We start from the raw sequence: 27,456 nt of genomic DNA, 5'->3' as shown, positions 1-27,456 counted from the left end.
GTTAGCCTAAGGGCACAATATAAAGATTCTCTGTGGTTTTACCCAGACATCACTGTCTTATCGATATAGATCCCCAACACGATGGGTTTCCTCAGAGTGAAACAAGATTCTGATCAAAGAACAAATCAAGATTTACTTATCTATTTTTATAAGTTTAAGCATCACGAGCCCTTTGCATGAATACTGAATATAGTTCGAAGGAGCTCCCATAATCTTAAAATTTATGTCTAAAGCCATAGGTTAGTTTGCTTCAGCTAGTAGAATGCTTCTTAAGGATTTCATCTCATAAAAATGAGTTCAGGCTGATAATATTGCTCACGTGCACAAATATCTAACTGAGCCCTAAGTTAATATCATGTTAATCAAATGCAAAACTTTCTGTTATTCATGTTATTTATTATGTCTGTCTCCTGTGGTGTAGCTCACAAATACACTGTGGAAGCGAGGGGCCCAGGTTGTATTAGGATTTGCTCAAACCAGCCCTCCCCTCCTTTTATCAGTTTTGAATTTCTCGCCATAAAGGACCTCAAGCTATTCCCTTCTCTTAGCAGGGTAAATCCATCACTTCATTAATCATTCAGCAACCCGAGCCCAGTCGTGGCTGCGGGCAGGCTGCTCTGTGTCAGACCGTTCTCCCACTGCCCTTGACTGTTTCACCAGCAATATAACCCTGCTAATCTAATTTATAGGGGGCTGCTCTTGCCCGGAGGTTCATACCTTCTGATGAATGCCCATGGGGCAGCAGGATGGGCTCTATTCCCCGTGGGCAAGCGAACGGGGTTGGCGGCCCCTTCACCCTCTCCGTGTGGATCTTCATACCGGGAAGGTGTAGGGTTTTCTGCCGGACTTTGTACTCATGGTCTTCAGGCTCGGAAACTTGCTTAGCAGCTACTTTGCTTTTCTGTCACGTCAGTCAAGGCTCCTCAGCAGCCATGTGGGTTTTGCTGATTGATCAGTCAAGCTTGTTCCGATGACTTAATGACCGGGATTATGTCTTGGCGTTTGGCTCGCCGGCATCAGCTTTCAGCTGCGGCTTTTTTTGGGAAACAAACCGCTGAGAATAGTAGTCCAACAAAACGCACTGCTTTCCGTGATGTCCATTAGGTGTCCCCACATGCTGGTGGCTTGTGGGTACTTTAATTACATCTTCTCAATTAACAGCGGCGCGCTCGGCATGCATTCATTGAATGGAGTCCCAGATTTCCATATTGAACACAACACTGTAGTACTTTTACTTTGTGCAAGAAATTCTCATTACTCGGAAGAACTTGTACACTTGCAGACCACTATTTGTCACTTGCCGCATCTGAACCTTAATTAACGTTGCATTTGTAAGTAGATAATAGATACAAAATGGTAATTCTGAGCCCATAACCACCTGGCGTGTTCCTTCCTACCACTGTGCAGCTACTCTGTTTGCAATGCAGAACAGTAAGAGAAATTATAAGTAAATTAAATATACAGGCATAATGCCATCTTTCAGCTTTGTTGTTTGCAGCCAAAGCCGCTGCTGGATCCCTTGTTAGAGCACTAAGTTTTCTCCGGTTGTCTAACTTGTTCTGTCCTGGGTTTGTAAATATGCCTGTGGTTTATTTGCTACCTGAATCATTATCCTGCAATTTGACAGGGTCTCACAAGGAGAAGTCAGCTTCTCACAACACCAAGGACAGTTTTTTCTGTGCATGGGTGGGTAGTAATAGGAATAATCTCAATCTCCTTTCCTCCCCTCCTCATTTTTGTGATCACTGGGCCTTTACCATTACAGTGTTGACTAGCACCTGCAGACCTCCTGGCAACACCACATCTGTGCTCTTCTAGACTAACTCACCTTTAAAGGCTAGTTTCATGTGCCAAACCCCATTTTTATTAGTTATGATAGACCTTTAAGTTAAAACAACAAGCCATCACATCACGACCAGGTGAATTAAATCCAAACTAGGTCCCATTACTAGAGCTTGCCCTCATAATCTTCCATGCGTTTATCTTTGAGACATCCCCTTTTTGAGACACTGCAGCTCAAAAAGGACTTAAGTGGCTACCCTGGGTTTTTTTGCAGAGTTCATTGTGCAAAAAACTGCCTCCGCTTTGGCAGGGCTCACATATTAGCCCAGTAAGATCTTGTAAAGTACCTGCACATGCAAGGAGGTTTGGGCGTGCCTAACACAACCTGCAAGAGTAACAGCCCATGGGGCAATAGTCTCTGTCTTTGCCAGCTGATGGTGGCACATTCAGCCTTTCTTCTCTCGAGACAGTAGGTGAGAACACTCACCCAGGCAAGAGGAGGTGAAATATAAGTTAAAGCTTAAGCAGGTTCAGGCAAGAATTCCTGCCACTGGGGAGAAGCTTTTGACTCCCAGGCTACGGACAGTTTCAGAAGGAGGCGATCTTGTAGGGAACTGCTGGAAAGACTTCGCCAATGCATCTAGTAACAGAGAGTGTCGAGGTCTTGCGCCGTGCAGGAACATCTACACCCTGCTTCAGCTCCCAAAGGATATACTTAGTGTCAGTACAGCAGGCAAGGACAGTAACTCTGTCCTCCACCCCTCTGAAGGCTCTTTCAGTGCATGAAGGGCACTCAACACCGCAGAGGTGACCACTGAACGTTGAACTTGACTGCACGGAGCTAGGACTCTCTTATCAGCGGGGAGTATCTGTATGTTTCTCTATAGGCTTTTCTGTGTATTTTACACCCCTTTCCCAATCCTCTCTCTATACTTTTGGGAAACGTGGTCCTGTAGTTACAGAAGATCTACCTCTGCCAGAGTCAACAAAGGAGACAAAAATCTGGTGTTACTTTTAAAATTTGTAATCTGCACATAGTGAATTTGAAGCTGCTATCTGGAGACAAGTTTGCAAGTCCTCGTTATGTTTGTCTGCCTTCAGAGAACTTTTCAATAATTTATTTCGGATAATTAGTATTTATTAATTCTCTTCTTATATGCAAGATATAATTTGAAATCTTTCCTCTTAATTTTAAAAAATGAAGTTCAGTTCCTGACATGATTTTAAATAATGAATTGAATTGTACTTTCTGACATGATTTATCATTCCAAGAACTGATGGAATATCATTATCTTGTTAGAACAATACCTGCCTTTTTCTTACAGCAAGCATAGCAAAAGGAATATAATAAGACAGCTTAGCCTATCATGTTTGATTTCATCAAAGCATGATAGAAATACTAACAAATTGATCTTCACAACCTAAACGTGCACTAAATAAGTACTTATAACACATTGAGTGAATTACTAAGGGCAATAGAGTGAGTTAGTAGCAGAATCATTGTTAAGGCTCTGTTTCCCTGGTATCTGTCTGCTTTGTGTTTTTAGAGACAAAAAGAATTTTTTGTATCAATATTTGCATTGTGGTAGAAACAAAACTCAAGGAAAGTGCATTGTCTTTCAGGTTTTGAGTATTTTTCATGTTCCACTCCACAATTTAAGATTTAGCAGAATTAGCAGCAGACTTCTGTAGGTGTGCATGTACTGTCTTTCTGTGCTGTCCTCAGACTCCAACTGTGACTTCAGATCATTCATTCAGAAGTTGTCTGCAAAACCTGTTTTGAAATGAAACTTGCAGAATTAATTTTGTTCAACCATCCTTACTGAGAAGTTGATGTTTTCAGAAGGCCGATTAACAATCCGTGTTCTTTAAAAGCTAATCCTGTATTACTGCAGAGCTATGGAAAGAGAAGACCTAGAACACTGAAATTTGTCCTAGATCTTTATCTACTAACAGAGAAAACAAACCAATAAAAACATGAAAAATAATGCAGCCACACCCACAAGACCTTTGCCCAAGAACAAGTTCTGACTGCAAGGAAAGAAGTACCATCGGAATCCCTGGAGTCCACTCAGGTTTTCAGTATTGACTTCTTAGATGGAGGATGCTCAGACTGGGATGTAGTTCCAGGTTAGACACCTGCCTTTAGGTGTTAACACATGCACTGGCTCAGCCCCCACTGTCATGAACAGAGGTTGAGCCAACACAGTTAGCAGAGCAACTGAAGTGGCTGTGTTCCCAGAGGCAGCTGGTTCACCCTCTTCCCTCCACCTAAGTCAAGAGTGTCATGTCATCTTAGATGCCTGCCCAACCTTCATTCGCATCTTCAGAAAGACCAAGATATCTGTAAGTCCGGTGCCATATCTGCCAACCTTCTGGCTTTAGCACATACGAGTGCAGAGCAATCTCTGCTGCTCTAGCTGTCAGCATCCGTGATCTCCAGCCCAGCTTTTGTGGCAGATATGGCAAACCTTATCTCCAGAACACATCTCAATTCATAGAAAGGCTTGATAGGAATCCCTAAAGTCTGTGACCTGTGTTTAACTCTAGCTGTTTTAATGTCAGGACGTTGACAATGTTAGCCTTGTCTGTCCTCTCTGAAGACAGCTTGATTTTCCATTTCTGTGTCTACGATGGTTGGTCTGAGCTCCTTCTATGCCTTAAGACGGGATCTTCCTCTGTCAGCAGCCCACCATTACATGGAGCTGTTCTCATTTTTTCTTTGTTTTCTGTGATAAGACACTGGGGCATGACATGCTAATTCACGGGCTGTGGGTTACTTCCTTCATTATCATTTTTATAATGCCTTTTAATTAGAATATCCCTTTCTGCTTCCTTGGGTTTTGCTGTTGGACATTGTTAAAGATGTTGCAGTAAAACTTTACAAATGATTTCTCTTGGAAAAATTCTATTTTGTTAATAAGCACAATACTATGCTTATAACATTAATCTCATGCTAAAGAACACACTTGGTATAAAAAATGAATTTGGGAACATAATTTTTTGTAAAACACTTCCTCCTGCTATCCTGATGCCTACTGTAAGTTTTAGGGGGTGAGAGTCCCTCTTCAGGACACGTCACAGAATCTCTTCCCTGGAAGAGTCGGTGAAAAAAATTTGCAAAATTCTTTTGTCCCTCCCCACAGCAGCAGGGGTGGACTAAATGATCTTTAAAGGTGCCTTCCAACCTAAACCGTTCTGTGATTCATGAATAAATACAGAAGTTCATACTGAGTGAAAACCTAAATTAGTGAAGTTAAAAGAACTTGTAGCGAGTCCATAAACCAATCAATTACATGAGAATGAAGATAATGAGAGCAGGAAAGAGATTCTAGACCTACAAGGACTTGTGTGAGAGATACAAGATTTCTTCTTCCGAGGGAGACCAGCAAATGTCAATGAATTTACATGAAGTCTCTTAGCTGTTACTAAACCCATGAGAATGTAAAGTGAAACAAATTCAAGCATGACCAATGAAGTCTTTTGATGTTCATGGAAACCTGCAATACAAGGTTAGACCAATTAGTGCAATGACTGTAAATGTTAAGTGTAGACAACTAAAGTCACAGTCACTCTAGTGGAAGGGTTCATTTAAAGTATAATTTATTACATCAGAGTAGCAATCTTAAGGATTGCACTAGACATTGTGGCAAGTATGTTCAAGGGTCATAAGCCAGAGTTTATAAAAGTACAACCCATAATAATTTAAACTTGTATAGAAACATTCATTCAACGTCTTTAACAAACATTAATTAATTAAGCTGTGTAACACCCCACTGTGAGCCTATGGGTAAGTCAAAGCATTTGTATCTCAATTTTACAGAAGGTTAAGCTGAAGTGCAGAGAGATTGATTTGCCTGAGGTCACACAGCAAGTCAGTGGAAAAACTGCAAATAGAATCCGCAGCCTGAAGTTCTTATTTCCCTGTTTTCACCACTTACATTACACTTCCCACTAGTAAAATGAAGGGGAAGAAAGAGGCAGCTGAAGTGAGACTTAGAATATAGTTAACCCAGTTTTCTACACGTGTTCTTGCTTTTTCTGCAGCTTAGGCACATATCAAAGGGATAGGTTGGTTTTAAATTATTTGGGGCTTTATTCCTTCTCCATCTATCCTTTGCATGCTTTCTTTTAAGTGCAAACATTGAAATACTCGATGTCTTCGGAATTAAATATAGCTGGGCAGTGAGAGGCAACCCTCTTGAGTTTCAGGCACGTAACTTTACACAGTCGACCTCCGTCCCCTGCGGCTCACGTGAAGCTCCGTGTTTGCCCCCTGCACGGACATGGTCCTTCGGTGCCCTCCTTGCCCTCGCTTAGCCTGGCTTATGGGAGTGCCGGTGGGAGACGAAGACGGAGACTGCACCCCGTAGTCGCGGGTGGTTGCCTTTGCAAAGCACCTCACCGAAAATGAGGACAGAGTTGCGGCTTAGTGCCTCTCGCGTTTCCTGACAGGCATATGATACCACGCGCTAGAGAAATTGGGGTTGTGTGCTTTGGTATCGGAATAAAGTTGGTTATTGAGTACGGAGGATGATGCCCTGCTAAAAAGCAGGGCCTTGGGCTGGGCAGATCTGTACTGCTCCACTAAAAGGAGACCGTGAGGTGTTTGCAGTGAAATGGTAAGAGAGATGCAGAGGCACGTTCCTAGGTGAGACCTTGAAGTGGAAAAATTAAAGGAGGTAAAGAATCGCTCTGGAAGGTGAAAGAACTGGGAAGAAAGGCTGTATTTTAATGCTTTGTCTTAGCTTTATATTAAAGTGATGTTCAAAAGGGGTTAGGTAGGAAGATGCTTCTTTGTAGGTTGAAGAAAAAGGCCAGGACTCAATTATTACTAATTCCTTATAGACTGTCACAGGGTTTTCCTAAGAATGCTCTTACATTGCCTTGGAAAAGTGTGTCTGATTTGGATTTCTTGCTCTTGTGGTTCCTAATGGACCACACCTTGAAGCCTTACACAAGAATAAACCAATTTACCGTTACTGCAGTTTTCAGGTGTGGCCCATCAGCATTTCCTTAAGGTGAGGGCTGGGTATCTGAGATTCCCACACCACTCAGTGAGAAACTCAGTGGGGTGAAAGAGGCAAAATGCTGGGAAAGGCATGAGGCATTTCTTGTGCTTGGAGGTCACATCACTTCATCGCGACATACTACGTGTCCAGCCTACTAACAGCACAGACAGCGTCAATTATATAAGTGCCTTTCCTTTGGAAGCAGTTGGAAAAATGTAATATACCCTGAAGGACTAGCCCTGTGCAGGTATGTGCTTCGTGATGACACCTTCTGCATGGTATGGGGTTTCAAATTAGTTTGGCGAAAGGAGGAATGATGTTGTTAACTATCCATAGTAAATGGCAGAAATTCGCGGTGTAAAGAGGCTGATGGAGACGTTCCTGGGCTGACTTTGTTATCAGGCTGTGCTATAACAGCAAAGTTGTAATTTGCCATGTGCCTGCAAGTGTTGGAAAGTAAAATACGTAAGTACCTTTCAAAAGATCAGATCCTTGGGATATAAATGGTGAACGATGTGCATTAGACAAACCACTCCCTTGCTGGCCTTCTCCTTTCCTTGGGTAGCAGCTCGGGCACTCTGTCAGGTAGGTTTTGAGGGCTTTTGCAACATCAGCTTTATTTTAAACTGTTGGATGTGAAAGAGCCTCTCAGGCTCCTGCTAAGGTATTGGTACCTCATTCCTGTGTTGGAGCCGTGGTGGTCTTCATGCTGGGAGTGCATTTTTGTGTGTTTGAATGCGATCCTGCAAGGACAAACTCATCTCTCTGTTCTGGCGATGGCCACGTCTGATTAGAAGTGACATATATATATATACAAACTCATATATAGACACACATATATACACTCTGTGTTCCCCTTTTCTTTTTATGTTCAGAAGATGATGCTTTACTTCTTTTTAAAAACAAATTACTTTCACTAGAAAATATTAATAATTTAGGGAATACATAGGAGGGATTACAGTCACTGAGTTGAACCTGTGAACAGCTGTGATTAATCCTGAGGTGACAGAATCACTCTGTTCCTAACTCCCCCCAGGATTTCTGTGCTTGCCCTAAGGCTGCTCAGGTGTCCCTGGAGGCACAGCTGGTAAATGGCTGGGCTGCTGAGTACCTGCAGCTACCCCAAAGCCTACAGGTCCCAAGACATGGGCTAGATCTTCCATTTTCCCTACCTACTTCCAACCTATTTATGCGCAGCTGCAGTGGAAAAGCCTATATAAAAATAATCTGATTTAGAAAGGATTATAGAATGATGCATTCTTTTCTGGTTCTGGTCTGGTATATGGTATTCCCCTCCATATTCTGTGGGAAATTGGCTTTGCAGCTTGTTCCTTTCCAAGACTTAAAAAAAAAAACAAAAAAAAAAAACGAGGAAATATATAAGCTTTTTTTTTTTCTATCACTGCTACCTCAGATATGAAAATATACCTGCAGTTTTGATATTGTATTTTACAGTGAATTTTTGATATTTTTTTCCTAATTTTCCCTATTTAAAGAAATCATATCTCAAGCACTCGAGCAACAAAATCATACAATAAACAAATGATAGAACAGTTTTCTGGTATTGAACTCTCTGTTACAGTTGTTTAAGTGCATGCTGGAACCATTCAGATGAAAGTCTGTTCATAACTTCTGTAACCCACAGCGGGGCTACATGATCCTCCAACAGGATCAGAAATGTACAGTAATAACTGTTAACTGCTGCACAGAAACAAGGGAAAATCTCTCCGGTAACAGCTTTGCATCCAACTCTACACACAATGAATAAAGCCTCTTCCCAAAGGTGTATTTTACTGTTGTCCGTAAATAACTTTCAAGGTCTCCGGCTGCTACATGCAGAGTGATGCACAGTGCTGAAAAAAGCTGAAGGTTTGCATTTAAGTTTATAGGAAAAGAACTTGATACAAACCATCATTTTTCAAAGGAAACTGACTTTTTATGAAAGGTCTGTTCTGAAGCACAGGAAACCTTGCCTTGGCTCTTAGTTCTTTCTTAGCTGTCACTTTTGAACGCTTAGTAAAGTTAACAGCACTTTCTATTTACAGAGTTTGCTATCGGAAAAAAATCCCGGGACAGGTTCAGTTCTATGCCTGGTTGTCTGGAGGTGCAAAGCAGCCGGCGTGGGCTCGTGGTCCTGCTCTGACTCTCGCAGATGCTGCGTTGATCTGCAGGACCTGGCTAGCGTGTTCAAAACGAACCCTCGCTGCAGGATTTGGGTTTTGCTGCTCTGCTCTTCTGCAGATCAAGCTTCAGAAACAGAATGAGCAGAACTGAGTGCGGCATTTACTAATTTAATCTACCGTGCCCACTTTTACACAATTAGCAACCACAGATGTTAACCATAACATATTGTCAATGGCAAATGCTCAAATCCAGACTGCCATGCTTATTTATGAATAAGGGGTAAGAATATATAGGCAAAACTTAGTAATACACTCAATATCACCACCAAGCAGGCTTAAATACTGACTTTACTGTCTCGCTTACCGGTTTCTAGTTTTCACTTGTTAACATAAACATCACTCACATAGAGAGGGCTGCAGGAATTATTTTGTCTTCTCTGTGCACAGCAATCTGTGTTGAATATTTTATTCTCCCTGGAATTTGGACAGCTGCCTCTGAGGCAGATATTCCTAGCTGGGAAGTTTGGGAGAGCTCTGATTGTATTTTGGGTATATTACAAAAAACAATCATGATACTACTGTACAGCAAAGCCAGAAGTACTCAAAAACATTTTTTTTTTCATACATCTAAATAACTATTGCAAAGGCCATGGATTACTAACCATTTAGTTATTTGTTACAGCACGTAGAGTGTTTCAGAGCTTTTTTGCTAAAAAGATATACTTTTGCTCAGGTATGTAACTGCTTAGTAATGGTTCGTGCCTCAAAGAGCTTACAACGTAGATTCGCAAAGGATCATAGAATCATTGGATAATTCAGGTTGGAAGGGACCTCAAAAAGTTATCTAGGGCAAATAAAAGGGATTTGCTGAAGCTCAAGAATCAAGACAGGTTAATAACAGAAACCGTATTTCTTGCTGCCTACTTTGGTACATGTTCTACTGGAGTATGCTGCTTTTAATAGATTTAGGAACATTTATCAACTGTAGGCATTTGGCAGAAGACTGCTACCCTGGCTTGCACTGCACTGTTTCGCTGCCTGCGTGGAATAGAGAACCTGTTATCTCCTTCTGCTGTAACTCTTGCTTGTTGGGTTGGCATCTATGTTTCTCATGCACCAAAAGCTTATGTTTGAAAACCTTGCCACAGGGCTCCTAAATTTCATTTTGATTTGACATATCTTGGTGTTACCTCTGCAAACTGCAAAAAATAAGCCTTGAGCTTTTCCTTTGTTGCTGAATCTCACACCACCTTTATTAGTGCAGACCCAAGGCAAATATATGTGGAGCCCTGAGGATGGGATAGAGCTGAAATGGGAAAGGCATTTTTGAGTGCTGCTGCACTGAGGGTTGCTAATGGGGGCAGGTTTGAGCTCACCACGACCGTAAAGCTACGTACCAGCTTGATAACTGGAGATCTGCCATTTCTCACATGGGGTCTGTGCCATAGTCCTGCTTTAGTTGAAAACTCACCCAATTTCAGGTTAAGGGTTTTTTTCTCTTACTTTTAGTTTTCTCTTATAATGGCTATTTTACTCAATATGGAAACATTTTACTTGAAAAGAAACACAAACCATAGTTGCATTTGGTGAAGTATGTTATTTAACCTCTCTTTGGAGCGCTTCCATGGGCAGGGCCTTTAAAGCCCTTTACTGGCAGGCTGGTACGATCTCTGATCACTTCCCTGCTACTTCTACTGCGTGAATCAGTTTTCCTTCTTGAACAACATCCTGCACAATCCTCCTTACTCCTACCTAATAATTTAGACCAGATGGCTGAAGCTGACCCAGCGTAATCCACTCCCCGGGATATAAATGGTGCCATTTAGACGTACGCTGTAATGTTCCCTTAGTTAAAAAAAAAAAAAAGGACTTGCAGCAAGAGCCTGTAACAATTGACTTTATTTTGATTCGCAGCGTTCTGCCAGACAGTAGCCATTTGTGCTGGGTTACACAACATTAAAAGGTACATATCAGACACTATCCTACACATAGACAAAAACAGTGTCCCAAATTTCCCGGAAAGGAAACAGCTTGTGTTTGTGTGTTGCCTTAGACCCCCATTCCACCCTGTCCTTGAATGCCCTGGAAAAACAGATGGGAGTTATACTGCAAAGCAAGTCAGGGCACTGGCACAGCATAGGAAAAATGAATTCCATTGCTAAGGACCTCTAGAAGGAGGAGAAAAAAAACCCCACCTTTTATTTTTGTCCTACAGAAGATTTGTTCCAATTCCCAGTTTGGGTCTACAGAAGTATGATGCACAGAGAACTCATTTCTTGGGTAATGGGATTCTACGTTGTTAATGACATTACGGTTAATTGCAGAAATGTACAGCTCTCTGCAGAAGCAACAGACAATTACTGCAGATACCAGAATATTGGTGCCATTTCTAAATGGTCTCAAGACGTCATCTGCATAGAGCGAAGAGGGGTGGTAGCAAGATGTATGTCACAAGGAAATCTTCTGTCATTGCTAAGCACAGACGAAGGTAACAGCTTTGGGAACAGCCGTCAGCACAGCGTACACTCTTCCTGGAGGTCAGAACATGCTGTGGTGGGTAGGTGTCCGTAAGTTCAGTGGACTTTGGATAAGGTTTGGTGCGTGGAAGAGTTTGCACTGCTCTCTTACAAGGAGCCGCATGTACTGTCAAGTCACTGGGGAGGCAGCATTTGCTGACACATGCAGTACAACTTCAGGCTAAGCAATGTACAAGATTATCCTTTTAAGCTTAATTGTTTGTGTTCTATAAAATATAGATGGTATCAGAAAGCCTGGCATCAGCTTGTTTGTTACTGGAATACAGACTTTCCTCTTCCTCCTCTTATTTTTTTAAATGCAAAAGAGGTACAAGAGATTGTTCTCTCCACTCCTTCTCTGGTTTTCTTTATGCCCCGTCTTCTGAATCCTGAGTTTGGTACTCTGCAAATCTATCCTCCCTGTACAGCTGCATTGTAAACCTGTACCAGCTCGAGTGGAGACTCTCTGCATTTTGCAGCTGATTACCTTGGAAAATCCATCTTTTGGTATTCTCACCTCCTAACCCTCTGCATCAGTTAGGTACATGCAAAGTGCAGCTACAGGCCAGCTGGTGTTAAAGAGATATATTGGGGTAATCCCAGCTGCTTGGTGCACTGGGACACACGTGCCTTGATGGCTAAATTTCTGAATGTGCGTGAAAGTACCGAGGTGCATTTGGTACCTGCCAGTACTTCTCTGTGTAGGCGAAAATCGTACAGGTGAAAATCATACAGACACCAAAGCTATCTCACGTACTCCATCCAGCCTTGGGGCTACCAGCTGGATTAGGCTGATTTACACAGTCAGGACGGGTCAGTAGTAGATAGGGCACCAGCATGCATGAATAGGAGAAAGTGCTGACCACCTTTCCCTTCTGACTTTAAATCACACCAGCGAGTACCTTGAATAGAGGAGAAAGCTTGTAGGAGTGAGCGGCTCCTGCCTCGTTCCTCACACACCCGGAATTGTTCCAGATTTGCTCCTGCGGCTGCATCTACCCTTCCCTGCAAAGAGGACTTTTTACAATGGAGTAACGTTGTCCCGAACCCACTGATGATTCTGGAGCTCCTGTAAGTGGGTTATGGATCGCGAAGGGATGGACACTCCTGGTGTGCGCATCTGTGGGCCTCGGCAGTTCAGTCCTGCTGGTTTGCTTCTCTTTGAGGCCTTGCGCAATTTTCTCAGCCAACGCTATATGGTTCCTAATGTTTGTTTTGCTTTGAAATGAAAGGAAGTATGAAAGCGTGTGCTATCATTATTCTCTTCCTTTAATCTTTGCTCCAAAGTTAGTCCTCTCAGACCTTTAATCATCTGTCTTTGTCTGAATTCCCTTCAATTTACTTCTATCTTTCTGGTGCTGAAGTGCTTACAGATGAATGAGGAATTGTATTGCTTTATCTTGTTTTTCCTCATTAGAATGCTGGTGAAAGCCCGTGGTCACAGAAGACAGAAAGTAGTTCAGGCTATTCAACATTTTTGCCTTTTCATATTATTTAACCCCTTTGCTGTGAGAGCTGTAAAGTATTCCTATAGCAAATGGATATTGTGATGCATATAAATTGGAACAGAAATTGCACTCGAATAATGGTCGTAGGGCTGCAGCACGAACCACTCAAATGTCAGAAAATGGCAGAGCTTAGGCAGCCTGTTCAGCTTTGATCACACGTTTTTCCTTCTATGTAGTTGCTGTCTGAAAGAAAGGTCGCTCTTCTGTGCGTGTAGGACATTGCATCTTCTGCAGTTCTTATTCTTTGTCCAAATTATTTTTATTTAAATTTTCTTTATTAGAAAAGTGAGGTAAGAGTGAGCACAACTCTGATTTGAGCTTAAATAATTAATAGGGTTTTTTTTAAACGGTATTAAAGAAAACAAGACTTCACACTGAAGTTGCTACTAAGCTTCACCCAGCTTTAGTAAGGGAAAGTGCTCCCTGGCATATCTATAGAAGTTAGAGCTGCTCACTCTTGTGCAGGTCTGTAAGACAGAAGGGGAATCCCTGGAGTTTGCCTGCAGAGCACAAGCGCAGTCACGTACGGAATATTTGTCTGTGGGCATTTGTAAAGTGATACCAATGTGTTCTCTACCATGCTGATGTAGAGATAATTTGTTTTCCTGCTTCCCCAGTGATGGAATCATCCAAAATAAAACATATCATGGTATCTTTAGGATTACTTCATATTAGAATATATATAATTTCTTGTATGCAATTCATCTTTATAAAGCAAAACTGACAAAACATTTGGGCTAGGCTAAAGGAAGAGCAAGTAGAGTTTATCAAAGAAAGTAAGTAATCTCTTAAGAAGTAAATGAACAAATTCAGTTGGACTGAAAATCCAGCGAGATTCACAGACAGTTTAAACAAACATGAATTCATTGCTTAACCAAATGTTTGAAACGGTACAGAAATTCAAGCAGCTCATCTGGAGAGGTGTGTTGTGCTCATGGACTTCATCAATAGTAATGCTGCCATTTCTAAATGAAATCTGAACTTTTCATGGAAGGGAGGGAATATAGTGCCAAGAAATACTTGGTGCAGATTTCATTTGTGTAAGATTTTGGTCTCTTTGTTGAATTATCTTCCTGTAAGTCCCGGCTAGGACACAGAATGTATTTTGGTTATTTTACATAACAATCACCATGCTCTTGCAACTACTTTTTATGACCTTGGCTCCAAGCTTGATTCTACAGCTGCTTGATCTCATCACCTCTTTCACACCTCTTTTCCCACCCACAGTAATATTCAGCTGTTTACCCCTCCTAGTACGATTACACCTCTCACGTAACGGACTCGATAGAGCAGGTTTTACTCAGAGCAAATTACAGATCCTGTTCTCTGCTGCCCTTGATTGACTGCAAGTTGCTGGCTGCCCTTGTTCCATAGAAATGGCAATTTTAGCTTATGGAATAACAAAGCAACCAACTAAGTGAATCCTCTGTGCTTTCTTCTGTAACCGCATAAGTACACTGAAATGCACTTCTCTGCACACCAGTGATCATTATTCTAGTGAAAGCAACCCACAGCCTCCTCAGAATAGATAAGGACCTTTACAAAGAGACTGGGTTTTTAATATTTATTTCGCACACGTGCATACACATGCAAATGTGGCTCACGTTATTTTTAATGAAAACACTAGGGCAAGGCAGTCTTTAAAGTTAGAGCGAAAGCACTGTTCTGCTGTTCCTTGACTGACTACTGTCAACCCAATTAATACTCTGATAATGACAGCTATGCCAGCTGAATGCCACTGCCACAGGGCAATTTCTAGTTTATTTCTGCAAAGTATTTATCTAGAGATAATTACATATTAGCCTGATATGTTTTACTTGCAGTTGCAATATAAATTGACCTGGCATCAAACCATATATTACAACTGTTTGCAATTTTACTATGAGCTTTCAAAATGACTGTAAAAAATTCCCCCCATCGAGAATGGAGAAAATTCCATTCTCGTTGCAACTATCCTACAGCTTTTAATTTTAAAAGTAGGTCCTAGTTTTAATGGTGGAATTAAATGTTCTTAGCAATATGAAATATAAATTAGAAGTTAGTATCTACTTCCTATGGATCACAGTTATTAATCAGAATTTTTAATTTTAACATTAATTTTTCCCATTGTACATGAGAAATAGAGTACATAATGAGTCAGAAAGTTGTACAAGAAGTTAGAAGAAAAATTCCATTTCAGTTGTTACTAAGGAAGGAAGAGTGGCTCCTAGAGATCTGGCCAGAGACTTAATGTGAGGATGAGCACGGACCCAGTTCAGTACTTGTGACTGGCCCTTGAAGGATGCAGAAAAATCAGGGTGCCTCTGCTGTTTGCCTCTCGGTGCCTCCTCCGGCTCCGTCAGTTCTGCTTGTCACACGCAATCCAGTTCAGTCTCGTATTGTGTGAGACGGTGTGTAACAGAAAATGCAGATGTACCTCCACGGCAGGTTATTTATCATAGTGAGAACCAATGTCTTCCTGGCCCAGATGTGGGATCTGACCCTCTATAACAAAATCCTTGGCTGCCTCTGAAGTTCAGACACCACCCCAATATTTTCCTCTTTGCCAGACGGCGTCTATGGCTAATGTTGGAACACTTTTCTTTTCTGGTCGAAGAAGCTTTCCTGGGGAACACACTCTTTTATTTTTAGACGTGCTGGAGCACCCTGGGGTGTTTGGGCTCCTGATATTTTCAGGTATAGATTTATCACAGCTTCCATTAAGAAATGTTTTCTGATTGTCTGGTTGCCTTGAGGCTACTATTATTCAATCCAATTTAAGGTAACATGCAAACAGAACATTTCTTCACAAAATAGAAAAGAAACCCCACAGTCACAAAAGTTTATGAAAGACCCTGTGTAAGTGCAATAAGCTTGATTGTTCCCTGCAATTTCTTCACCTAATACCAGAAAGGTTTCTCTGTCCCCTTCTCTGCCTTTCCTGAGACCTACCTGTCAAGGGTCATGCCTTCCCACGTGGTAGTTTTTATAAAGAGTCCCTCCTTTGGAGTCCTAGGGGGTATCCAGGTAGATGCATTCTTTCTCCCTGAAATGGTTTTCTTTTGTTCTTATCCAGGAGAAAGTCTACCCATTGTTCTTAATTAGAATAATATGATAGGTTTTTTCTTCTTTGGCGAGTCAAATATCCGTTAGACAATGTGTCACCTCCTGAATGTGACTATGTGACTAAAAAATTCTTGCCTCAAGGAAGGGAAACACTTTTTTTTTTTTTTTTTTTTTTTTTTTCCTCCTCTCCTTAGGTCATTACATGTACAGGTTTTAGTGAAAGTGTTTTCACTGCTGGGTCTTGTATAGCTCTTCATACCCCATGGAAATAAGTGTGATGGACACACGTGAACAAGAAATCAAGATCTGGCTTGTTGCTCACTCTTGATTGAAATCAAATATTAACTAGCCCCTTCTGAGTGACAACGGGTTGAAGTGATGAATCCACAAAGTCTTCCTTTAAGTTGTGCATCCCACGTACTTAAAAATAATGCACCTGCACATAGGGCTGGGAGTGGCTCAGGTACCTGGGATGGGTGTCTGACAACAAGCTTCTCTTACAGTATTTTACACCTGCAAATTTCTAGTTTATCGGTTAAAAAGATCTGTGACTTCTCCCTGTACAAGGGTCTGCTCTTCCTATATTGTTCAGGTGTGCGTGTAACATGTTCTTTGAATCTCTTCTTACAAGTATTATTCCTTTACTTTGAAATTATTTGTAAAGACCTCTTTACAATGAGAATATGCCTCAAGAATCTCATTGACATTTTAGAAAACAAACTTGCATATTGGTGCTTTCTGCTAGAAATGTAATACATGTTTATCATTATGATGTTAATGTGTAAGTATATATTGGCCAAATTAAAACACCAGGAATTCAAAAGCCAACATGTCAAATAATGTCTTTTACTCGTTCCTCTTTACAAACAGATATTCAAGAGTTTTATGAAGTGACACTGCTAAATTCCCAGAAAAGCTGTGAGCAAAAAACAGAAGAAGCAAATCAAGTTGCAGAGAAATGGGAGAAGACAACATCTGCTACAGACCATGAAAATCTACAGAAAAACCAAGAGGTAATTTAACAGATTAAGAATTAAGATATGTATAAGTGAGATGTCTGCAGCCTGAGAAAGGCCATGCAATGATTTATAAGATTGAAAGAATGGCCTTAATTAAGGAATTAGATGAGGATATGGAAGATGTATAGTGTTATCACTGACCTTGAATATGTTGCGGACTTCTTCATCCTTTCAATTGCCAGCTGTCAAAGGGGAAGTAAAAAACTGTCTCTTTCTCATCCTTGGTGTACTTTACCTGATACCTGGTGTCTGTGATTACCCCCAAAAGAGAATATATCTCCTCTGCTTGCTAATAACCACTGAGGTTATTAATACTCTAGTGATTCTATCCTATGTAAAAACTTTAATACGACTTTTCATATTTCTGGGACTGACACTGGGCTGAACTTTTCCATAGCCCAAGTGCACAGAAATATCAACCAAAACAATCTCTATATGAGGAATAGATATGTATAGAAGTTTATACACTATAGTTTTTCTTCCGTAGCCAGTGGAAGGATTCAAAACTTTTCTTTGTCACCACTGGCTCTAATCTGCCTCTGCCTGCCCCCAGATTATTATTAACTAAATTAGCAATCTAAACTAATAGCCTCCCACCGTGTTTGTACTTCAAAGACAAAAACAGAACCCACAGAACGAAGCAACGAACAGCTCTGTTCTTAAACAGTGAGACAGAAATAGAGTGGGCGTGGACTGCAAATCTGCAGACCAAAATCAAAGATGAGGGAAATGTATAAAAATTTCCATTGTTGTTATGGTTCAAAAGGATTTTCAAGTTTTAAAAGTTGTTCCAAAACACTTCCCATAGGCATGACTATTTTTAAGAGTTTTCCTCTTTTAAAATGTAAAACCCAGAAACAAATTGCAGTTCTACATGACATTTTATATGTGATTCTTTAAAAGATAAATCAGAATTGCAGGTGGCTGGAACAAAACCCTCTGAAGAAATTTATTGTAAAAATTAATTAGCAAAAGAAGCTTGCAGAATTAATGAGAACAAGCAGTCTGATTTTGAGTGAAATCAGAACAAATGAGTCTTAACATTAATGTAGGATATATCCCATGAATGATTTAACATTTGAGTGCCAGCTTGAAGACACAGCTAGCTAATCTCCTTTTTTTTTTTTCTTTTCACAAAGCTATATGCTTTAAAATGGTGAAAGTGTATTCCAGCATGTTATCTCTTGAAGCACCAGAGAAAGACAGTGGATCACAGACTCTCTTTTCATTCCAGCCTCATCAAAGTATTTGACCCTCAACCCTATCTTCCTTAAGCTCATTGCTGTCTGAGGTATGCTGCTAGTCTTGTCCAGGAGAATTTAAACTCCAAATTCTATGCTGAGAATAATAAATGTATAAGGTGAACTCCAAATTTTGCTCATCTTATGAAAATGACATTCTGATTTAAAGCAAAAACATAGAAAACTATTGCTTAGAAACTGAAATAACCATTTCAAGCCAGGTTACTGGCAGTCAGGGGCCAGGGTACCCTCATTTTCAAATTTGCTGTCTATCCATAAATTTCATCAGTTTAATGTGTGCACAAAATGTTTAGTCCCTTGAAAAATCATACCTATATATGTTTTAAGGGTTCAACTGCAGGGAAAACAGACTAGAAGTGTAGGCTTTTGAGTTTTTCCCTTTTGACAGCACAACATACTATTAGCAGTTCCGAGTCAGAACTGATTAGTGCATGCTGAATGTACCAGCTGCTGTACAAATACAATACAGTACTTTGCTTTCTATCAGAAATTGCCTTATGAAAATGTAACTGGATAATCTAATACATCACATAAATTCTTATTCATGGTCTATTCCTTATGGGGAATGACGGTTTTGTACTTTCCTTTTCCATCCTCAATTACATGTCCCAAATGTGGAAAGAAAAAACCCTCCCCTTTTCCACGCAATGTTCCTCTGCAATAAAAGCCCAGTTATGATCGTTCAGTCCAGAGGCCATCCCCCTTTCATGCCTTCCACTTGAAACCTTCCTTGGCTGTCAATATATTTATTTTCTAGATAAATTGGTGGTTCTTCTGTATTTTTGTTCCAGTCTTAATTGCTGATAAAAAAGAAAAGCAGCTTTCACTGTCCAGGCCAGGTATCCTGTGAACCCCTCCTTTGTATTTATGTATTTGCTTTTCTGTATGGAAAGTATGGACTTTTAGATAACAGAAAATTTTTTAGATTGTTGTTTGCATTTCTGTACAAATTTGCCATACAGAGATGGCTGGCCTCTAAACTCTCTCACCTGGCATCTGTGATCACCATAGTGGTTTGTAATAAACTGCTGCTAGATCTTACAGCGTACTGGGACTGGATCTTCATCAATTAAGAGAGAAGAAAGTGTCACAACCCATCCTATAATCTCCCATCATTGTCAGGGGGTGCCTCAGAAGAGCGACATCGCCCAGACTCCCAGGCTGTAATTTTGAATGGCCTTTGCAAAAGCAAGTGAAAAGTCAGGGGAGTATGTTAGCTCACCATATGTGCCAGAACCAGTTGCATCCAAATTATTAGCGTGAATGACCCCACATAGCACCCTGCGGCTACAAACAATGGAATGCACAAAATGTGTTGGGGTTTGGTGACAGTTACTGCCTTTTCTTTTTTTTTTTTCTCCCCAGTTTTTTTACTTGCATGTTTGTAGTTAAATTCTGTGCTGTTCATGTATTGACCGTGAAGGAACTCCTGGTCCTCATGAAACCAATAAATGTTTTGGTATGGGCTATGCACTTAAACACATCCTTGTTTTTTACTCCACCGTTAACAGCTTTGTTGCTCATTTGAACCATAGATGACATCAGTGTTTCCAGATGCAAAATGCAGTATTACCTACCATTGTATTATTATTGCATTTCACCCTGTACAGAAACTAAATATACATGGCAATGTATCTGGCGGAGATGTAAATGTCATAGACCAAAATAATTTCAGTGGGTGGGTGTTAGTGAATAAGAAAGAAAGAAGGATGTATATGAATGGTTTTTTGTGTTAATCTATCCCTGTTGTTTTCCCTCCTGTAAATCCAACTTGACAAAATCAACTTAAATTGGTGGATAGTTTCAGAAGCAATTAAAACGTGTTTGGGGGGCAAGTTCAGTATTCGCTAAAGGTATTTACTAGGTTCTACCTGTGAAGGCTCTTATTTGTTTCATATATTCATACAGCAAGCAGGGAATGTGACATATCGGGTAATATGAATAAGTCCAACATGTTAGTTGTGATGTAGGAACTCTAGAATATAGCTCTGAAGAAGACCTAAAAAAATCTTATTGTCTATTCTCTTGCCCTAGGGCAGATCAACTGTATTTGAACTTTTCCTGACATGTTTGTCTAATCTGTTCTTTAAAACCTCCCACGGTGGAGAGTCAACAACTTCTCCAGGTAACTTACTCCCTCACTGATGGGAAGTCTTTCCTGACAGCAAACCGGAGTTTCTCGAACTGCTATTAGAACCCATTAGGTTTTGTTCAATTTACAGTAGATATGGCGAACAGTTTACTCAGTCCTGTTCCAAAAAGCATTTAAACATATGTTTAACTAATCATATATAATAACAGGAGCTTCCAGCTTCTCTGCTTTTCTTTCTCTCACTCATTTTAAAATGATCTTTGTGACCTGCTCTTCACTAGCAGCGTTGTCATTTTAGCTGGTATGCCCATGTAACAACAAATGCTGGGTCCTAATGAAAAATCTGGTCTTTTAGGAAAGACAATATTTAGTTGGCTTAGACTGCTCTCAAAGGAGCTGTAGTTAGAGGTATGGAATATTTTAGTTTCCAAAACAAAAAGCCGTGAGGCACTGTGGAAGGCAATTAGTCTTGATGGCACAGGCACTATATATATCTCTCTGTATATCTCTATATCTCCATGTATATAAAAAAATTTCCTGGAAACTACTCTGCAAGATTTGTTTATTAATGAAAATATACTAACTCAGGATTTGGGCACTGCAGGTTTTAATTCCTCCCTGTCCAGGATTAAGGTCCACAAAAAAACAGAACACACCTATAAACTAACAAGTAATGAATTCCAAAAAATGGGGCAAGACGTCATTCCCTTAGAATCTGCCTCATTAAGATGTTGATACCTTATCCTGATTAAGGTTCAGAATCATGATCTCTCTTCTGTAAATAAGACCATAGCTAGACTTCTCTTGCAATGTGCATAAAGGCACTGCTGATATTATTTTTCTTATGAAGAAGTTATTTGGTTAGGGTGTTTTCAAAGGATGTGGAAATCTATATTCAGCTCCCTTCTTGACCGGAGACGAGCTGATACTGCTTCTCTTTTCACCCATGAGAGTGCACTGTGCATTATGCCAGCAGGTATTATTTTGCTTTTTCTTCTTGGGCTGTTTCCAATTTATATGGAATAATTAAATATTTATTGGGACAGAGTGCTGACACATGACTCTCTAGCCTAGAGTTTATAATTATTACTGCTCTGATGAGTATTAAAGCATAGCGTATTTTGTCATCTTTGGCATACCCAAGGGTGGGATCCTCCATCCCCAGCATCAGTGTTGAACTGTCATAGATGCAAAGCCCTTCTCCCTGTTATGTCTCAACCCTTCCCTACCTCCCCATTGTCACCACCACATATATTCAAACCTGGAAGCAGGAGGATTTAACAGAAAAGATTAAGAACCCCAGTCCAAACGCCTAGTTTGTAAGGCACTGTCACAGGAGCCATACGGTCATTCCTCTCAGGCTGCATTTAGGGGATGCGGGATGCCGCGCTCAGCGGGAGGGTTGGCGGCACGTAGGAGTGGAAGTGTGTTCCGAGATCACCTCATGGAGAAAGTTGAGAAGGCATGCCAGGAACGTAGTTTGTGGATGAAGACAGTGCTTAGGCATTGAGCCGGTTGATACAGTCCAGACAAGCTCATTTTGGGAACAAACAAATGCCAGGCAGCTACCTTGAGAACGTGGCTGTGGAGAGCTGACATGACGAAGAAAATATGCCTCTGGAGTTTCTGAGGGTCTCGGGTACTTTTAAACTGAGTCATTTCAAGTCGCAGTTATAAAGCACCCACATTGGCTTAAACCAAGCACCGATTATCTTGCCCACGTAGCCTGGTACCTGGCTTCTAGCAGGGGCCAGGAGCAGATGCTCAGGGAAGAGTAAGAAAAGGTCAAGTCTGTATAATGGGCGCTTTAGCTGTTTTGCAAGTCTAATCTTAATTTGTTTGGACTAGAAGCACAGAAAGTGCTCAGTGCTGGGAAACTCAGCATTACCTTATTTTATAAACATTCGGCGTGGTATTCACCGCAGCTAGCGTGCTGACTGGGGATGTGCCCAGTCTGCTGCTGGAAATCATGAAGACAGGGTTTGTTTGTTATTTCAGCTCTGCCAAAGAGCTTTGTTACTCCTTCGGACCAAGCTTTATAACACCAGCATTCACAACTTGAAAGCGTTTTCTTGAAATTAGGGCTCTTAAATTGTCCCTATTGGAGAGACAAGATTGATTTCTTTTCACCCCTAGGAAATGCGAGATAGAGATTCGGCTGGAAGTGGTTTAATTTTAGGTCTTCCACTGCTCAGAAGAGTGCTCTCGCCCTACCCAGATCCAGATAAGGCTGGGGAAAGGTGCTCTCCATCTCTGCCGTCAAAGCTTTGCAGTAGTGCAGCTGAGTTCGTGGGTTACTGGGGTCTGAGAGCGGGTATGCTGGTCTGAGCCTGGCTCCCCAGCTTAGCAAATGGTCGCTTGCTGGGAAAAAGTCTTCTTCCCTCCCAGGACCCTCTGCGTTGCGTTAATCAGTCACTGGATAAAGGATGCCTCTCACTTAAACGTTGTGTAGATAGATACAATTAAAACTGTGAGATGCTCAGAAAATACAATAATGGAGAACATAAAAGTACCTAGATGGAGGTATCCATCTGGTAAACAAAAATCGAGTTGCTCTTTAGCTATGACAATAGTAACGCTGCTTGAAGCTACGGACTTGTGCTCGGCTCCAGACACTCATTAAAAGACATAAATTTACCCTTGTTTTAACCTCTGTTTTCGTTAGTTTGGTCTCCAGTGCTACTTATTTCTGGTCAGCGGTGTTTTGACCTTTATTCAGATGGAAAATTGAGGTGAAGGAAAAGAACACTCTGCTGTCGTGCTTCCGTATAAATCTGGTAGCCAAAGGTCTGTCCCTGCATCGTAGCATGAAAGGACTATTTACTTATAGGGCATATGGTGCAGATACTTTTAGCCTATTGAACAAGAATAATTTGCAATTATTGTGCAAGTTTGGTCATTGCGCGCCGATCTCGCATGCACGATCTACAGTCGGTGCAGTGTGATATCATTGCTTTGAGACGGTCCCCAAAGATTCCAGTTCTCCGTCTAATTCCTGTTGTTCCACGCATTTCTGATGCTTCGAGGCTCGTTTTGCAAAGACAGTCAATTGCAGTGTGCAAAATGAATCCTCCTATTTCTGCTTGCTTTAGGAATGTCTGCTATCGTTGTACCCAGCTATTATAAACATTGTAATTACTTCTCTGTCCTTTAAGTGCTGGCTTGTTAAAAGTTTCGGTAGTAAAGCCCTTACTTAAAAATCTTCTGCCTGGAGCAATTATCAAACCATTAATCTGTTTCACACTAACAGCTTGTCTGAAAAATGTGGACCTTCAAGACCTTTCTATATGTGCCTATAAAAATTCAGTCTCTTCTCCGTTTTTTTGTTTGTTTTCTTTGTAACTGGGTACAGCTTAATTTGTATGGCTTCGTTTACTCCCAGGAGCCAAATCTGATTCCGTTTAAGTGAATATACTTAATATGCAAGAGTCATTAGGTATGATCAACCATAATGTTTCATTAGAAGGGTTCAAAACATTCAGTTTTATGTGTCTGTTTCTTCACTAGATTTAGCTCCTACAGTATACATTTATCTGATCGAATGCAGTTTGTGTCTGTGGGTTGATTTTGTACCAGAGCCAATTCCCATGTAATTCTGTTTGGCACCAAGTTTGCCTTCAAGAAGGCAGCAGTCTTTTTAAGGGGTACGGTATAAGTGACATGTTGGTTTGTGTTTTGCTAGTCATGTTCCTTTTGAACCCAAGGCTGTGTGACACCCATAAGTAGATAATTGTTTAACAACAATGCTGAAGCTTGGCTTCGTGGCTTTCTGTAATGCAATGATTTTGCCATTTTATTTTCTCTGCATTAATAAGGTATGCTTTACTTGCAGAGATTATTTTATACACTTGCCTTCTCGAATGGTTTGGCTAATGTTTAGGAATGGATAACTGCAAAGTCACTGTGTTATTAAAAACCTTATTTATGCCTAGCTGCAGCTAAATGTCTTGCCCATACTGGGTATCCATGCTGGGCCTCTATTTATAAATTTGTTATTTGTTCTGTAGCTTGTCAATAACTTGAGTGCCAGCCCGTCTGTTAAATGTCACTTTAGAGTTGCTTCTGAGTGTGTTTTAATCTGGTCAGGCCAATGTTTCCATTTTAAACCAAGAGGTTGGATGTCTGCAGAACAGTGTCATCCCGTGGACAGAAAAGCTCCAGAGTGCAGTATTCTGGCCTCCATATCCCAAATCCCTACAGGAGAGTTTTCTGATGAAGTCGTGGTGCTGAGAGTAGGGCAACACGCATGCCATGCCACTCTCTAAACAGACAATTTCTGTCCCGCTGGGCAAGTCTTGGAGCCGGACATCGCTCTGCTTTTGCCATCTCCTCGTGTTTGCGTTAGGGTTAGGCATGCTCACGTAAAAAGCCTTTTCCTTTGTTGCCTCTCACTTTTATTTTAATGTCACTATCATATTGGTGTGCCTTGTGTGAGAGTTTAGAGGACTCACCGGTCTGATAGCTCCCTTCTGACAGGGAGATTTGATTTAGTTTAATAATTGTTTATTTAGTTTAATAATTGTTTTCTACTGACATTGGTGGGAGAGGGAACAGAACTGGAATCTCAGCATTAAACAAACTAAACCGGATCAGCAATGATGAAAGAGTCACATCCACCACAGCAGGTTTATTTGTTTTCTCTTTTTTTCACATTTATATAATATGCCTATCAAACAACCTCTAGGCAGTTTTCTGATCTGGGATTTGTTATTACATCTGCAAAGGATTGGGAGCAGGCCAGAACAGCTGCTAGGGACCAGAAACAATAATTTTCCCCAATGAAAATGTGCCTAAATATTAACCAGCATACAGAATTAGCCAAACTTTTAATTAAGCAATGAGTCTTTATTGTGATAAGCATTGAGGTCAGACTATTGTGTAAATTCCACTGCTGTGTATCAAGGTCAAAAATGGTAGATCTCGTAGTTAAAGATACTATGAAAATATCACTTAACAAAAAGCTCTTGTGATTTTAATGTATTTTTTCTAAAATATTTTTTCTAAAACATGACATGTTTTAACAAGGGCTGTTGTCATACCAGAGTAATCTGAAAAAATTACCTACATAAAAATATCAGAATGTCCCAACAGGCTTCTACCGCAAGCTAGCAGTTCCTCTGAAGAGTATGTGATATAATTCATTGTTTCTAATAAGATTCTGAGAAGTTGTATTTTAACCACCTGCAAAAACAAATACATCAACGCTTAGAAATATAGTTCTTTGCCCTGTAAAACTGTAAGAGTTCTGTAAAATTGATATTCAGGGATGAATGTACTCTAGTTAAGTTTCATTCTAAAAATATTTCAGAGCAATTTGTCTCACTTACATGTTTATTAACTCTGACCATTCACCAATCTGAGCAACTAAGCAGGAGAATTCACTGCCCTCCACGTGCAAAGGACACAGGTCTCCACAGAGAGGTTTAAGAGCCCATTATATATTTCTGCAGTCTACCAATACTTCTTTATTAAAATGCTTCTTAAATAGTTCCCAAGAATAAAGAAAGATATCACCCCAAGACTTCTGGATCATATAAAGATCACCCTGGGAGTGATTTCTTGAATAGGCGCATATATCTTTGCTCAGTAAGATAAATATATATGAAGGAGAAAATATCCTTCCTGCTTTGTTTAGTTTTTTGTAAACTGGGAGAGATACTTGCAGTTTTTAACAAATAGTAAACACAATCCCAAATGTAACAGTGTGGGAAATTAAAGGGAAACTGTCAACTTGAAAATATAATTTCTCTCCATGCTTTTTATGTATAATATAGTTACAGATAAGATGACTAGAACCACAGGACTTTATGCATTTTCAGCTTGTACATTTTGCACGTTTGGCTGTGCTTAACTATTGCCTGTACCACTTTAGTCTGTAACAGGTTACAGTGAAAATTGCCCTTGGTTTAGGGATGAGACAATTTACTGCTTATTTGCCTTTACAATATTTAGGTGGATCGTGAATAAAGCGTTTGTCTGGACCGTCGTTGTACTGTGACGGAGTGAATTTCACCCGTAGCCGTTCTCCTCCGCCTTGAAAAGAGCCTTTAGGAACATGTTTCTTTCTCCTGTGTAATCTTGATGCATTTCTCATCCAAACGGCCTTGTCGAGAGATGGCTTTCTGGGCTTATATCTCTAACCGTATTTTCCTCGCTGTTGGAAGCCTCTCTTGACTTCCACCTTTCCACCAGACCAACACCACCCTATTTGTCTGGCTTTTAAGGCCTGTCGTGACCTGTCTCGTCTCTGCGTCTCTACCCTTGTACTTCTCTAGACCTCCACGTCTGCTTCCTCAGCTCCTCGTGACGTACTCGGTGAGGAACTTTCCCCGTATTGCCACCTCCAGTGTACAGGAGCTCTTCGGAAAGAGCTGTGAGACTATCTCATTTCATCTTTTGTCCCAAAAGAGCGGTGGTTTCAGCCATAGCAGTAACTTCTGATACGATGTTCTCCTCCTGTTGATCAATATTGTCCCACTGTTTGCTCATATTTCTCCAATTTCTGTCGTCCTGAACCAGAATGGACAGTTTGACGGAGCAGAACCCCCATGTAGTAGCACAAAGGAGATGTAATCTGTGGCTGGACATCTGCAGCCTCGTGTCTCTGTGAGGTGCCTATTCCCCCCCCAAACCCAGAAAACTAGTTTTACAGATGAGTTCTGAAACTGAATTTTTAATACATCTTCAAATATCTCATGTTTAAAAAAAAAAAAAAAAAAAAAAAAAAAAGGTCAGGTTAGCTGAATCTCACACTTTCATCATCCTGCCTAGACCTACACAATGCCGGTGGGAAAAAATAGTTGAACCCACTAATGGCTTTCCGTGCCTGTGAATGATTTCAGCACTCCAGCCGCTGCTTGGCTGATACGTATGGCTGCTGCTGCTTTTCTGTCAGGTCAGCCTTGTTACTACATAGTTATAACCCCTGTAGTGGTGTTCAGTTCATTGTGGCAGCTGCATAAAGTGTCTTCACTGAAAGGACAAACTGAAGTGATGAAGGTTTCCCAGGCCTTCCAGTTCTTTGCAGAAGTGTAAGGGAGCCTGCTTGGTTTTCTGAAATGCTGTGCCCTGTCACTGTGTATGTGTGTATATATATA

General features: G+C 40.7%; 1 protein-coding gene across 14 annotated transcripts in view; it reads left to right on the top strand.

Annotated features, from left to right (window-relative positions):
- Positions 1 to 27,456, top strand: part of DLG2 (discs large MAGUK scaffold protein 2) — a 1,018,327-nt gene that overhangs the window by 103,284 nt on the left and 887,587 nt on the right. For all 14 annotated transcript variants that reach the window (XM_049823421.1, XM_049823420.1, XM_049823428.1 and 11 more), the window contains one exon: positions 16,857 to 16,999. In XM_049823421.1, coding sequence (XP_049679378.1) covers positions 16,857 to 16,999 — 143 coding nt within the window. The remainder of the gene's footprint in view (positions 1 to 16,856; positions 17,000 to 27,456) is intronic.

The sequence above is a fragment of the Accipiter gentilis genome, chromosome 19 (assembly GCF_929443795.1).
Source record: "Accipiter gentilis chromosome 19, bAccGen1.1, whole genome shotgun sequence".
Taxonomy (NCBI): domain Eukaryota; kingdom Metazoa; phylum Chordata; class Aves; order Accipitriformes; family Accipitridae; genus Astur; species Astur gentilis.
The sequence above is the reverse complement of the archived record's forward strand: the minus strand, read 5'-3'. Positions and strand labels throughout refer to the sequence as shown.